The sequence below is a fragment of the Mauremys mutica genome, chromosome 10 (assembly GCF_020497125.1).
Source record: "Mauremys mutica isolate MM-2020 ecotype Southern chromosome 10, ASM2049712v1, whole genome shotgun sequence".
Taxonomy (NCBI): Eukaryota; Metazoa; Chordata; order Testudines; family Geoemydidae; genus Mauremys; species Mauremys mutica.
The window spans coordinates 36,667,396-36,679,544 of NC_059081.1; the positions used below are offsets into that span (position 1 = coordinate 36,667,396).

Sequence of the window (12,149 nt, forward strand, 5' to 3'; positions counted from 1 at the left end):
TACAATGTAATATTAGAAAGTAAAGAACACACTGTAAACAGAAGTATTTAATTCTTGAGCTACCTAATGAGTTACTTATTAAATGCAGTTCTGTGCTCGCCCATTATGAAAGCCACTACCATCCTATAGAAAATATTTATCATAGTTATTGTATGACATTATGAAGAATTGCATTGTTAGGAGAGTACAGTGTTTAACACAATCAGTATTCTCAAAAAGGAGAGCTCTCATAGAATGCTTGGAAAATATATTCAAAGTGCTATACATAGAAATACAAGTACTTGTACAGATGCAATCAAATAGTTTAGGAATAAAGGGTGTGTGTGAGAGAGAGAATGAGAATATATATCTTGTTTTGAAACCGTGAAGTCACAATGCTCGAACAGAGCTAACAATTATCAGGGTCCTCTGCCTTTTAATGTATTTGGCTAAAGACTCTCAAACAGATTATAAACATGCACTTGGAAGAGTCAACACGGGAGGACAACAGTCACGTGTAGCCACAGGAACCCTGTGTGGGAGGGAATTTCTGGCTCAAGTAGAACAGTAGCAGAAGGAGAAATAAGCTGTTTGCACATAAAGGCAGAATTACCATCATTAATATAGTAAAAGTATGGGGAAGGAAGAAGTCAATATGGCATCAAAAGTCCAGATAAACTGCCTCTGTTTTGGCAGACAGGCAAGACATCTTAGCACTGACAGACAGACATTTGGATACCTCAAGGTCTGACAGAGACTGTTTTACAAAAAGGTAGCCCTTAAGAGAAGGCACTAATCCCTTTGGACAAAATTGGGATTGTTTAACCCTTTCCCTCTGAGTTGCCTCTAGAGCCAGTTTCAGTAAGATTGTTTCATATTACTTTAAAATAAAGTCTCTTAGCACTTTTTAAAATAGCAGTTTGGGGAGGGGTTGGGTGGAGTAGCAGACATGTGCTAACACATCACACTACATTCCAGTGGAGTCTTTTCCCCACCCCAAGTGTAGTTCAAGGCTCTGATTATCTACAGAGCCCAAACACATTGGAACTAAGCTGTCTCAGAAGACAACTCCTCTACCACAATCCTCTTGAAAACAGCTAAAATTGGTTGAGACATCACACTGTATCGGGGTGGGCAAACCTTCTGGCCCAAGGGCCACATCTGGGTATGGAAATTGTATGGTGGGCCATGAATGCTCATGAAATTAGGGGTTGAGGTGTGGGAGGGGGTGAGGGCTCTGGCTGGGGATGCAGGCTCTGGGGTAGAGCCAGAAATGAGCAAGTCAGGGAGCGGGGGCTCCAGGCGGGGGTGCAGGCTCTGAGGTGGGGCTGGGGATGCAGGAGAGTGCTCTGGGCTGGGACCAAGGGGTTTGGAGGGCAGGAGGAGCATCAGGGCTGGGGCAGAGGGTTTGGGCGCAGGAGAGGGTCAGGCTCTGGGTGGCACTTATGTCAAGCAGCTTCCAGAAGCAGTTGCATGTCCCCCCTCTGGCTCCTATGCGGAGGCATGGCCAGGCAGCTCTGCTCGCTACCCCGTCCACAGGTGCCACCCCCACAGCTCCCATTGGCCGCAGTTCCCGGCCAATAGGAGCTGCAGTGGCAGTGCTTGGGGCAAGGGGCAGCATGTGGAGCCCCCTGACTGCCCCTATGTGTAGGAGCTGGAGGGAAGACATGCTTCTACTTCCAGGAGCCATGCGGAGCCACAGCATGCATGGAGCAGGGCAAGCCCCCAACCCCGCTCCCCGACTGGAGCACCAGAGCGGGGCAAGCCGTGGACCCTGCTCCTCAACAGGAGCTCATGGGCCAGTTTAAAACATCTGAAGGGACAGATGCGGCCCCCGGGACATAGTTTGCCCACCTCTGCACTATATAATCCCAAGGGGAAGGCCATCAAGAACCAGATGAAGAACATTTGCAGTGGAGAGCCCAAGGCTACAGGATATACTATCAGAAGGAAGATGGCTGAGCCCAACTTGTGTGAGGGCATGGCTACACTTGCAGATGTAGAGCACTGTGAGTTAAACCAGCCTTCGTAGAGCGCAGTAGGGAAAGCGCTGCAGTCTGTCCACACTGACAGCTTCAAGCACACTGGTGTGGCCACATTCAAGCGGCACTTGCAGTGGCATTGGAAGTGGTCATTATGGGCAGCTATCCCAGTATGCAAGTGACTGCAATGTGCTTTTCAAATGGGGTGGGGTGGGGTTGAGGTGTGACAGGGAGCGTGTTGTGTGTATTGGGGGGGGCGGGAAGAGAGGGTTTTTGCGGGGCTGAGAGCATGTCAGCATGCTGTCTTGTAAGTTCAGACCCCCTCCCCTCTGCCTCTCTCTCAGCATTCCACAGTAATGGCTTGATGCCGGCTGTCTGAAACGTAGCTTTGAAAGGGCATTTCTGCATTCCTACAGGAGTTCAAAACAACAACAAGAGTGGCCACTTGATTTACGGGGATTATGGCACATTTCCGGATGCCGATCAGAGCACAGTAACTCAACACCTCGTTCAAACTGACACCCAAGCGTTGTAGCCAAGGCGCAGCAAACGTTATTCCTCTCACTGAGGTGGAGTACCAGCAGCACTGTAGCCGCAGAGTGAGAGCGCTTTACAGGCCTTGCCAGTGTGGACGGGGAGTGAGCTAGTGCGTCCGGAGCTCCTTTATTGCGCTGTAACTTGCAAGCGTAGCCAAGCCCTCAGTATCAAGGGCAAAATTCAAGCCACCTTTAGCTTGGCATTTCCACATCAAGGAGACAATTTCTCTTGGAAGAGAAATTTAACTTACCTTATAGTAACTGGAGGTTCTTCAAGATAGGTGGTCTCTATCTGCATTCCACTGTGGGTAGGCAAGCACTCCATGAGCCTGGAGCCAGAAAACTTTGAAAGCAGTATCTCTTGATCACCTCGTGCCCCTGACCAAGGGATAAAAGGCAGGGCGGACCACCCGTCTCTCCAGTTCCTTCTCCACCACAAATCAGAGAATAATCCGAAGCAGAAAGGAAGGAGGGCATGTAGTGGAGCACCAGGGCCGGCTCCAGGTTTTCTGCCGCCCCAAGCGGCCAAAAAAAAGCAGCTGCGGCAGCACAATCGCGCTGCTCCACTGTTCGGTAGCAATTCGGCGACAGGTCCTTTGTTCCGACAGGGACTGAGGGACCCACTGACAAACTGCCGCCGAAGACCCGGATGTGCCGCCACAGTAGCGGCTGGACATGCCGCCCCTTGATATTGGCCGCCCCAAGCACCTGCTTCCTTAGCTGATGCCTGGAGCCAGCCCTGCGGACCACATCTTGAAGAACCGCCAGCATACTGAGCATATGCATACCCCACAGTGGAACATACATAGGGAACAGCATTTGAAGAACAACAAGTTTCTTCATTAGAAAATAAATACACCCCCTCCCAGTAACAGCAACCTGAGAAGCAGAAAGTAGCACTCTCTCTTTTGGAATCATTTTGCATCCTTGGATTCTTGTCATGCTGCCTAGATAGCATGGTGATTGGTCTTATAAGACTAGAAGAAGAGTTATGAAAGTCTGCTAAAAGAGTTCTCAGTAACTCACTAACCTGATAAAAGAACAGGAGTACTTGTGGCACCTTAGAGACTAACACATTTATTTCAGCATAAGCTTTCGTGGGCTACAGCTCACTTCTTCGGATGCGTAGAATGGAATACACAGACAGGAGATATTTATACATCTCCTGTCTGTGTGTTCCATTCTACGCATCCGAAGAAGTGAGCTGTAGCCCACGAAAGCTTATGCTGAAATAAATGTGTTAGTCTCTAAGGTGCCATAAGTACTCCTATTCTTTTTGCGGATACAGACTAACACGGCTGCTACTCTGAAAATTAACCTGATAGACTGCCATCACTGGCGCATTAACCTGATAAACTCCTACTATTCTAAAGTGGCTATTGTATAAAAACCCACTTTAAAAAAAAATGAGTCTGTATTCCTTTGATCAGTGATCCAAACAAGAGTTTCTAAAGCAGTTGGTATGGTCTATTGGATTAAAGCTAAATGGCACAAACCCATATTAGGTCTGTGATATGAAAATCCTGATATGTGAAAAGATATGCTCTTAAGTGTGCTGTAATTCATTTTAACACCAAATATAGACTTTTTTCCCCCAAAACTTGCAACTTCAATGGGCTTTTTGTTTGTTTAAAAAGATACCAAATGCTGCCATTCTTCATTGGGATTTTTAACCCAAATAGTGTGTACACACACACACACCCACACACACACACACACACACACACACAGTTTTGATTTAGACATGACTTTCTTTTTGTGAGTAGTCTTAACATATGAAGTTCAAAACATTTTTATGGTCAAGTTTCAAACTCCTGAAGACAGGGTCACTTGTAAGAAATGGCTAAGGCTTAGAGTAGCTCTTTCAAAGGCCTCAACACATACAGTCCTGAAATATCCGATCTTTGCATGTCTTGTTTTTGCACATTTGAAATATTGTACGGTAGTATAGTTACTGGATGATCTGGATACAGTTCATTTGTTAGTGCAGTGGCACATGTCTCCCAGACCCTTTTTATCCTGTTTTCTACATAAAAATCTCATATCAGGCAAAAGAAGAGCTGCCCACCAACATTTTTCCTCTTTGAATTTACTTACAAGCAATTCATCCATACTGGTCTGGCATTTTTCTAAGTTGATTCGCTTTATTGCTACACGTTCTTGCCTGGGGTTGCATAGTGCTGCCTGGACTACTGCTGTAGCACCACTACCTGAAAAAGAACAGAATTGGAATACATGCTTACATATATAAACACCACAAGTTTACAGTTAATTTTTAAAAAGTGCCACGCGTAAGAATCAAGTGCTAGTCAGTAGCTAAGAAGTTTGAAGAAAATAACTTTTGTTTAGAAAGTTGGCATCTACTTGTGTGTCAATTTGGACATTCCAAAAATGAACAGACTCTCAGTGAGAAAGGGCTCACTTTTTTTTTTTTAAATCTTAATTTTTTCATAAATTCTAATTTCTAGAAACAGTTCTCTCTCATCTTCCACATTTATAAAATGGGATGACCACAACCTAACTATGGAGTCACCTAAACAACATAAATTAAGAAGATGGGGGCCTCATCCTGGAACATGTCAGTTACAAATCAAGAATTTAAACCTTCCATTACTACAAAGAAAACCAAAATATATATATATTTTTTTTACAAAATGTTACTTCCCTCAATTGTTTCAGGACAGTCCAAACTTCTTAGGATTTTGTCCATGCAATGTAATGAACTGAGGGACATTCAAATACAACTGAGTGCGCCAAAACTTCTGCAGTTTTCTGTGTGTTCCTGCTTGTTAACAGTGAGGTGGATGAGCACTCAATAGTGAGGTCTGACTTTGGGGAGCAGCACATTAGGACAAAATACTGCTTCCCTGTGAGGATCCTAATTAGGCATATCTAGGCTACAGAAAAACTGGACTTAAGTCTCAACTGAGTTGAGCATGGCTAAACCATTTTTAGTTCTCATACACAGCAATACTGTATTAGAAGTGACCAATGGTATTTTGCATGGAGTAACACTATTTTGTTTTCAGGAAGTGTTTTGTTTTGTCAGAAGGATTAGACAGTACCATTGCTTCCTTTACCAAGAGCTCTCTGGGCTTGTTTGCCCTCAAGTGGACACCTCAGTTGCAATTTCAGTTGTTTCTAAATTAATGTATTCCTTTCAACCCCCGCTCAGAGAGAAAGAGATCAGAGTGAGCCCTTATACAGGAGGAGCAAGATGTGATGGGAGCATTTTGTCCATTCATGTTGCAAACTGTAATCCTCTTGAGTAACTACTACCTGTAGTCCCATTTTTTATTTTAATTTAAAATTATGGATTTGTACCAACTCATTGAACTCACCAGATTGTTCTATTCAAATTGGCCTGCTCATACATTATGTTCTACTTAGGCTTTGAAATTGGTATGTTCTAGAGGAATACAAATTGTGAACAAAAGCCTTTTGTTACTATGTTCCATAAAATGTGGTGTCAGTTACCAGCTGGCTTAAGAACAATAGGGAACTTCCTCCTCCTATCTGAAAACAGAACTGACACAATACCACATGACTAGAAGTTACTGTGTATGTTATAATGATGTTTACTTATTTAGATGTATTGTTTATTGGTATAATTTTGTTCACATCATGCTTCAAAACAAAAGCTTTTAGCTCAGTGCATCTACTTGGTTACAAAATAAAGCTGATCTCAAAAAAACAAACAAAAAAAAACCTGCAACAGGACAAGTCAGAAGTGCTTTTGCAGGACGTGGCCTTTGACAAATATTGTTGCAATCTGCTCTGTCAACTTGGGGGAAAAAAACATGTCTTTAAGCTGTTCCTGCAATGGCATCCAGCAGAAGAATTAAGTGATATTAAATAGACACCCCAGGAAATGAAAGGCCAACCCCCAAAGGCCAAGTTTGATAGGTTTTTGTTAATTTTTTTCAATGAACATCAGTACACAACGTGTGTCATTATATTTCAGCTACGTACTGGAAGAGTTGCTGCAGAATGAAGCCAGGCTACAGGAACTAAAGAAAAAGCTTGCCCTTTATGTAGCTTTTCCTATGCCAGGAATTTAGTTAATTTGTAGTGAGGGAAGCTACCCAAATCTGCACTTTCCTGCTAGGTGAAGATTCCAAGGGTAAAATCCTGGCCCCACTAATGTCAGCAGCACAACTCCCACTGACTACACTGGGACCAGGATATGACCAGTTTTATTGGATGCTGACAACTCAAGAGCGCCCATCTACCCCTACCACCTCCAACTACTCCCTCCTCCCCCACCACCCCTTTTGGGTGCTACTCACTCTCTCCCCTTCCTTTTCTCATAGGCTTCAAGGCCAGAAGGGACCACTGTGATCATCTAGTCTGACCTCCTGCACATCACAGGCCACAAAACCTCACCCACCCACTCCAGAAATAGACCCATAACCTCTGGCTGAATTACGGAAGTCCTCAAACCATGACTTAAAGATTTCAAGTTACAGAGAATCCACCATTTACTCTAATTTAAACCTGAATTTGATTTAGTTGTTTCTCTCTTTAAACTTGCTGAGAAAAAATTAGGGAGCATGATATCCAGGTTTGTTGTTCCCAATTATAGACCCAGGTCTTAATCCTGTAAAGATTTATGCATGTCATGTGCTTAGCTATGGGAATTATATAATTGATTTCACCAGAAGTAGTCGTGTGTATAAAGCATGTGCTTAATTTAAGTCTTTGCAGGATTGGATCCCAAGAGTATACAGTGATTGTTTGGAGGCCCCCCGACCCCACAACTCCAATCCAATCCTCTGCATTATGCATGATTAGAAGACTTCTCCTGCCCTGTGCCTACTGAACTAGTATTTGATGCAAGTTCCTTAAGGAACTTTCTTTGAAGTCCAGTTTAAGAACTTCTTATATCACCGTTTCCAGCACAAACCAAAATTACCAGCCACTGACCACTTGTGGTCTCCTTCAGCAGCATGCCAGAGACAAAAGTTATCCATGATATATAGTGACAATTGCTCAGGTGGCCTTCTGTGTTTAGAATAAAACAAATCCACCACCATTTCTGCTAACTATTTTTAGTTTCCTTTCCATTTTCAGGGAGAGGCACAGCGCCCTCACAGTGTTTAGATGCTATATGGCCAGCTCATCAAGACAGTTCAGCACCTAGCAGATTACGTGGTCTCATTTCATATGTGACTACCAGGGCCGGCTCCAGGCACCAGATAAAGCAGCAGGTGCTTGGGGCGGCCAATACCAAGGGGTGGCACTCCGGCCGCTATTGGGGCGGCACGTCCGGGTCCTTTGCTCCGAGAGGGACTAGCCGCCAAAGAGTGGAGCAATCGCACTGCCGCGGCTTTCCCCCCCCCCCCCTGCCGCCCCAAGCAGCCCAAAACCTGGAGCCAGCCCTGGTGACTACATCAATGAGCACTGGGTACCTTTTAGCTCATGCCAGCAGGCTCTACACAGGGCACTTAGACTGCAATGTTACCATGCACTACAATTTACACCTCTGTAGAGTGCACTGCACTGTGTAGGCAAGCCCTAAACAGGTGGGAATTTAAAGTGGCTTAGTTAAACTGCATTAAACCTGTCTGGACACCAAGGCCAGGTCTATACTACACACCTATATCAGTATAACTATGTCACTCAAGGGTGTGAAAAATCCACACCACTGAGCAACGTAGTTATACTGACCTAGCACTGTTTACAGAGGGGGATGTGTCAGCAGGAGGGCTTTTCCCCATCTTGCAAAGGTTCATTAAACTACACCAATGGGAGAAGCTCTCCCATCAGCATAGGAGCGTCTTCACTTAAGTGCTATGACACAGCTGTGCCGATGCAGCATTTTAAGCACAGACCTGCCCTAGTTCTGAAAGAGTGTCCACACAGGGGTTTAATGCAGTTTAACTGAACTACTTTAAATCCCAATGATACCTTTTAGTTAAATTTACTTTCCTGAATGTCCCCATGTAGACAAGTCCAGAGTGATTTTCTTCCATTGTTGGAAGGGGAGGTGAAAAGGGTTAAGAGAGAGGGCAAGTTCCCTCATGACAGCTTTGGTCGGCACAGGGACTCACTGAGGTGTAGAATGGAGAGTTTTCAAATTGCCACTGGTCACTTGCATAATTTACAGTGAAACAAGACAGTTCTCTGCCCTGTCCCACCAAACTATTGCCTTTCAGCAGCATCTTTTGCAAGTTCCAGAGGTCATATCAGCACCTGTTCTCTGATGGCAGGTGCCTCACTTCTCCACTTGCCACATCATGTCCTTAACCGTTTGGAGGCCCTAGGGATCTTCTTGACCTTGGAGGCACTTTAACTCAAACGTAAAAGGGTCATTGTTGAAAGTCTTGTCACACCTGCTGATAGACCTACTGGATTACTCCAAAGTTATCTTTAATGAAACGCTTATTTCTCTTTCGGGACCGTGCATGCCCCTTTGTGCACCTTGTACGTGCCAGCACCCCAAGAGGGCTATACCGGGATCCTAGGCCCCTCCCTAAAGGTGCATTAGATTAAGGAGCATGTATCTTCTCTTCTCCTTCCTTAGAAAGAGGCTAGTGCCTGCTGATGTGGGAACTACAGGACAGGACAGCTCTGTGCCTGGTGTCTGCTGGCCATGAGGGAGGATTAGAAAAAGGTCTGGCTCTGTGGAGGGAGAGCCTGGAGGAGATGCTAATTGTCACTTCTCCTCTGAGCCCAGAGGATTCAGTGTGGGCCACTGCAGCTGCTCCTCTGCTTGCTTAGCAAGGCCTGACCCTATTATGGCAACAGCTGCTATCATCTACCTGACGGGCATCGATTGCGCTCAGTTTGCATTTCAAGGACTTCTTTGCTAACAAAGGCTAAATTAAATAAAAACATAAATTCAGGAGAAGTTGATGGCTTTGCAGATCGAGTGCCCTACTCCCTGCAAACAGCAGGCTGGGACTTTAAGGCTGATTTTACACAGAACCCAAATAGGAGTTTAAAAAGCTAGATCTGTTTGCATCAGATTTAGATTAGCTTTAATGAAGTTATCAAATTAGGCTTAATAAATCCTTGACAAATACTAGTGTTTTTACAAGAGCTGGCTTTCATATATAAAGACACTTACAAATAAATCACTGAATCTTCAATTCTAGCTCAATGCAAATATTCCAACTTAACACTTGCTCTTCTTCAGGAAGGTGGTGACTATTGTCACTTCATGATAGATAAAACATGGTACGGTGACCAATAATCACAGCTTTTCACTCAGTTTTCTACACTGCACAAAACTAAATAACTGAAGGTACTAGGCAGAACACTTAAAAATGCTGAAAGCTGGAGGAGTGTGGAATGCACAGTATGGAGCCCTAAAGGAACCACCTGGCTAAAGGGAGGAATGGGCTGTCATTTTGCTTCAATTCAACTTTTTATGAGTTGTGTAACAAGCTCAGATACCACAGTGACGGATGGCAGCACAAGACAGGATTAACTGCTTAACACTCTTTCTAAATGTCTGTTTTACTTGTCATCAAATGGGAATGGAGGGGATACTGACATGGACTGAGATGGATTCATTTTAAAGTTTGAGGGGACAGAAAGAGGGGAGGAAAAAGAATTGATGACTTCAGCAGGGGCAGGAAAAATAATTAAACCCTGGGTGAATGAATAAGAAAGTGTCAAGGCTGATTCCCCACTCTGGCACTTTGAGTGCAGAAGGTGGGGGCCCGCATAGATTCTAAAAATTAATACTGGCCACTCCAGGCTTGTATTAAACTCCCAAGGTTACAGCTTCTCTCTGACCTTGGCTTGGTAAACGCTGCCACCACTCAAGTGAAAAACTGCCTCTTGCGAACCCCGGAAAAAACTCACTTCCCTGAAGCCCCTCGGGGAAGCCGAGAAAGAAAACAAACAAAAGGGAAACCCAGCTGTTGACACCAGCTAACTGAAAAACATATGCACAGACCTTTTAAGACAAAAAAAAAACCTGGTTGTTTTTGTAAGTAAATTTTATTAAAAAGAAGAAAGGAAACATCTGGAAAATCAGGCTATGGCTACATGTTATAAAGCAACTGAAAAGGGGTTAAAACACCAGGAATGGCTCCCTGGGGTCCAGCTTAACATTACAAAAGAAAACAAAAATACCTGAGTTTAGCACAGAGGAAATGCACAAGCCAAAATAAAGAAATAAACCTGACTGTATCTATCTAAACATTCCCTGTCCCAGTGACTCCTTCTAGGTATGGAAGATAATTGTTCATACCTGGTTCAAACTTTACACAGCATTCCTGCTGCCCCTGTCTCTTCAGACAAGGGAAAGCTTTTCCCTCCCAGTTTTAAAGAGTTCTAGCCTTCCCATTGGCTCTATTGGTCAGGTGTCCACTCCCTTTCTTTTACCTGGGGGACTTTGTTAACCCTTTACAGGTAAAGCAAGCAGAGAACAGCCACCAAGAGGGACTTCATAGCTAACTGGCTGGCTAGGTGTCCATAAAAGGGAGCTACCCCTCCCCCTTCATTTATCACAGGAAGTGACAGAGCCTTGGTGTGTATTCCTGACCCCTGGGGAGTAAATGAATGGCAGGGTGGTGTGTGAGAACAGAAATAAGTGAATGCACAGGGGGTGAGAGAGAGGAGCGTACATGCAAGTCTGTTGAGGAATGATGTGTTGTGTATTCATGTGTGTATGCCTATTAGCCACTAGGAAGGTACTGAAATTTTTGGCAAAACTGGCAAATTGTAAACACATACAATTTAGGATGTTTTAACCCTGCAGGGGGTCTGCAGACTATGTTTAAAGTTTCCAAAGGGGTCCACACCTCCATCTGAAATTTTTTAGGGGACTGCAAATGAAACAAGGTTGAAAAGCACTGCACTAGAGAAGTGATACTGCCCATTGGATTTTAATTGGTTACGGTTATCATAAACAAAAAAATCCACATGCAGCCACAGATCGTATCAGTGACATTATGCATCTCTGAATAGAGAAAATTTTCCTTCAATATCAGATTATATTACAGTCAGATGAACTACTGTTTTTCACAGGCTGAGCAAAATCTGTAGAGATGGAGGAGATGCACTTTGACTTCTTAAATATTTTTAGTTACCCTGTCTCAGTTTATAGATCCCTCTTTTCAAAATGCGACTCATGTACACTATTCTCTCTCCCCTGACCCCCTCACATCCACATACCCCCACCTGCAAGTGCAATATGAATACTCTGTGTCCAAAGGATTGTTTGCAAATCATTAGCAAACCCAAGTGACTCTGGTCAGAGACTCTGCCTATGCAAATGTAGGCTGGCTCAAGTCCAAATCAGGGTCATAAAATGTATTTGCTCTATAAGTTCTAATGGTCACATCACTGTTAGAAACTGTCTAGTCCTCCAACTGATTGTGGAATAACTATGGAAATGTTAATGTACTAGAAGTTATTCAGTACCTTATTGTGTCACACATCCAGCTAATGATTGTGATGCTCAAAACACAAAGAGCCCATTTGGTAGGTAACTCCAATTTAAAGAAATAAGAGGCTGAATGTAGTCAAAGAATCCTTGTTCAGGACTTTTTTCAGTCCTATCATACATAGGAGTGCTTTCAATTTTAGTTACCCATTTCCTTCCACAATAGATATAAGTCAAGTTCTGGACTTTACATGTAGACCAAAATGACCCCATCTCTAAAAATCCTATTTAAAGTTTAAGCATCTTGAC

The 12,149-nt window shown here is 43.9% G+C and overlaps 1 protein-coding gene across 2 annotated transcripts in view; it reads right to left on the reverse strand.

Moving 5' to 3' along the window:
* Positions 1–12,149, reverse strand: part of STK39 (serine/threonine kinase 39) — a 166,284-nt gene that overhangs the window by 126,103 nt on the left and 28,032 nt on the right. For both annotated transcript variants that reach the window (XM_044978288.1, XM_044978289.1), the window contains exon 2: positions 4,595–4,707. In XM_044978288.1, the coding sequence (XP_044834223.1) occupies positions 4,595–4,707 (113 nt within the window). The remainder of the gene's footprint in view (positions 1–4,594; positions 4,708–12,149) is intronic.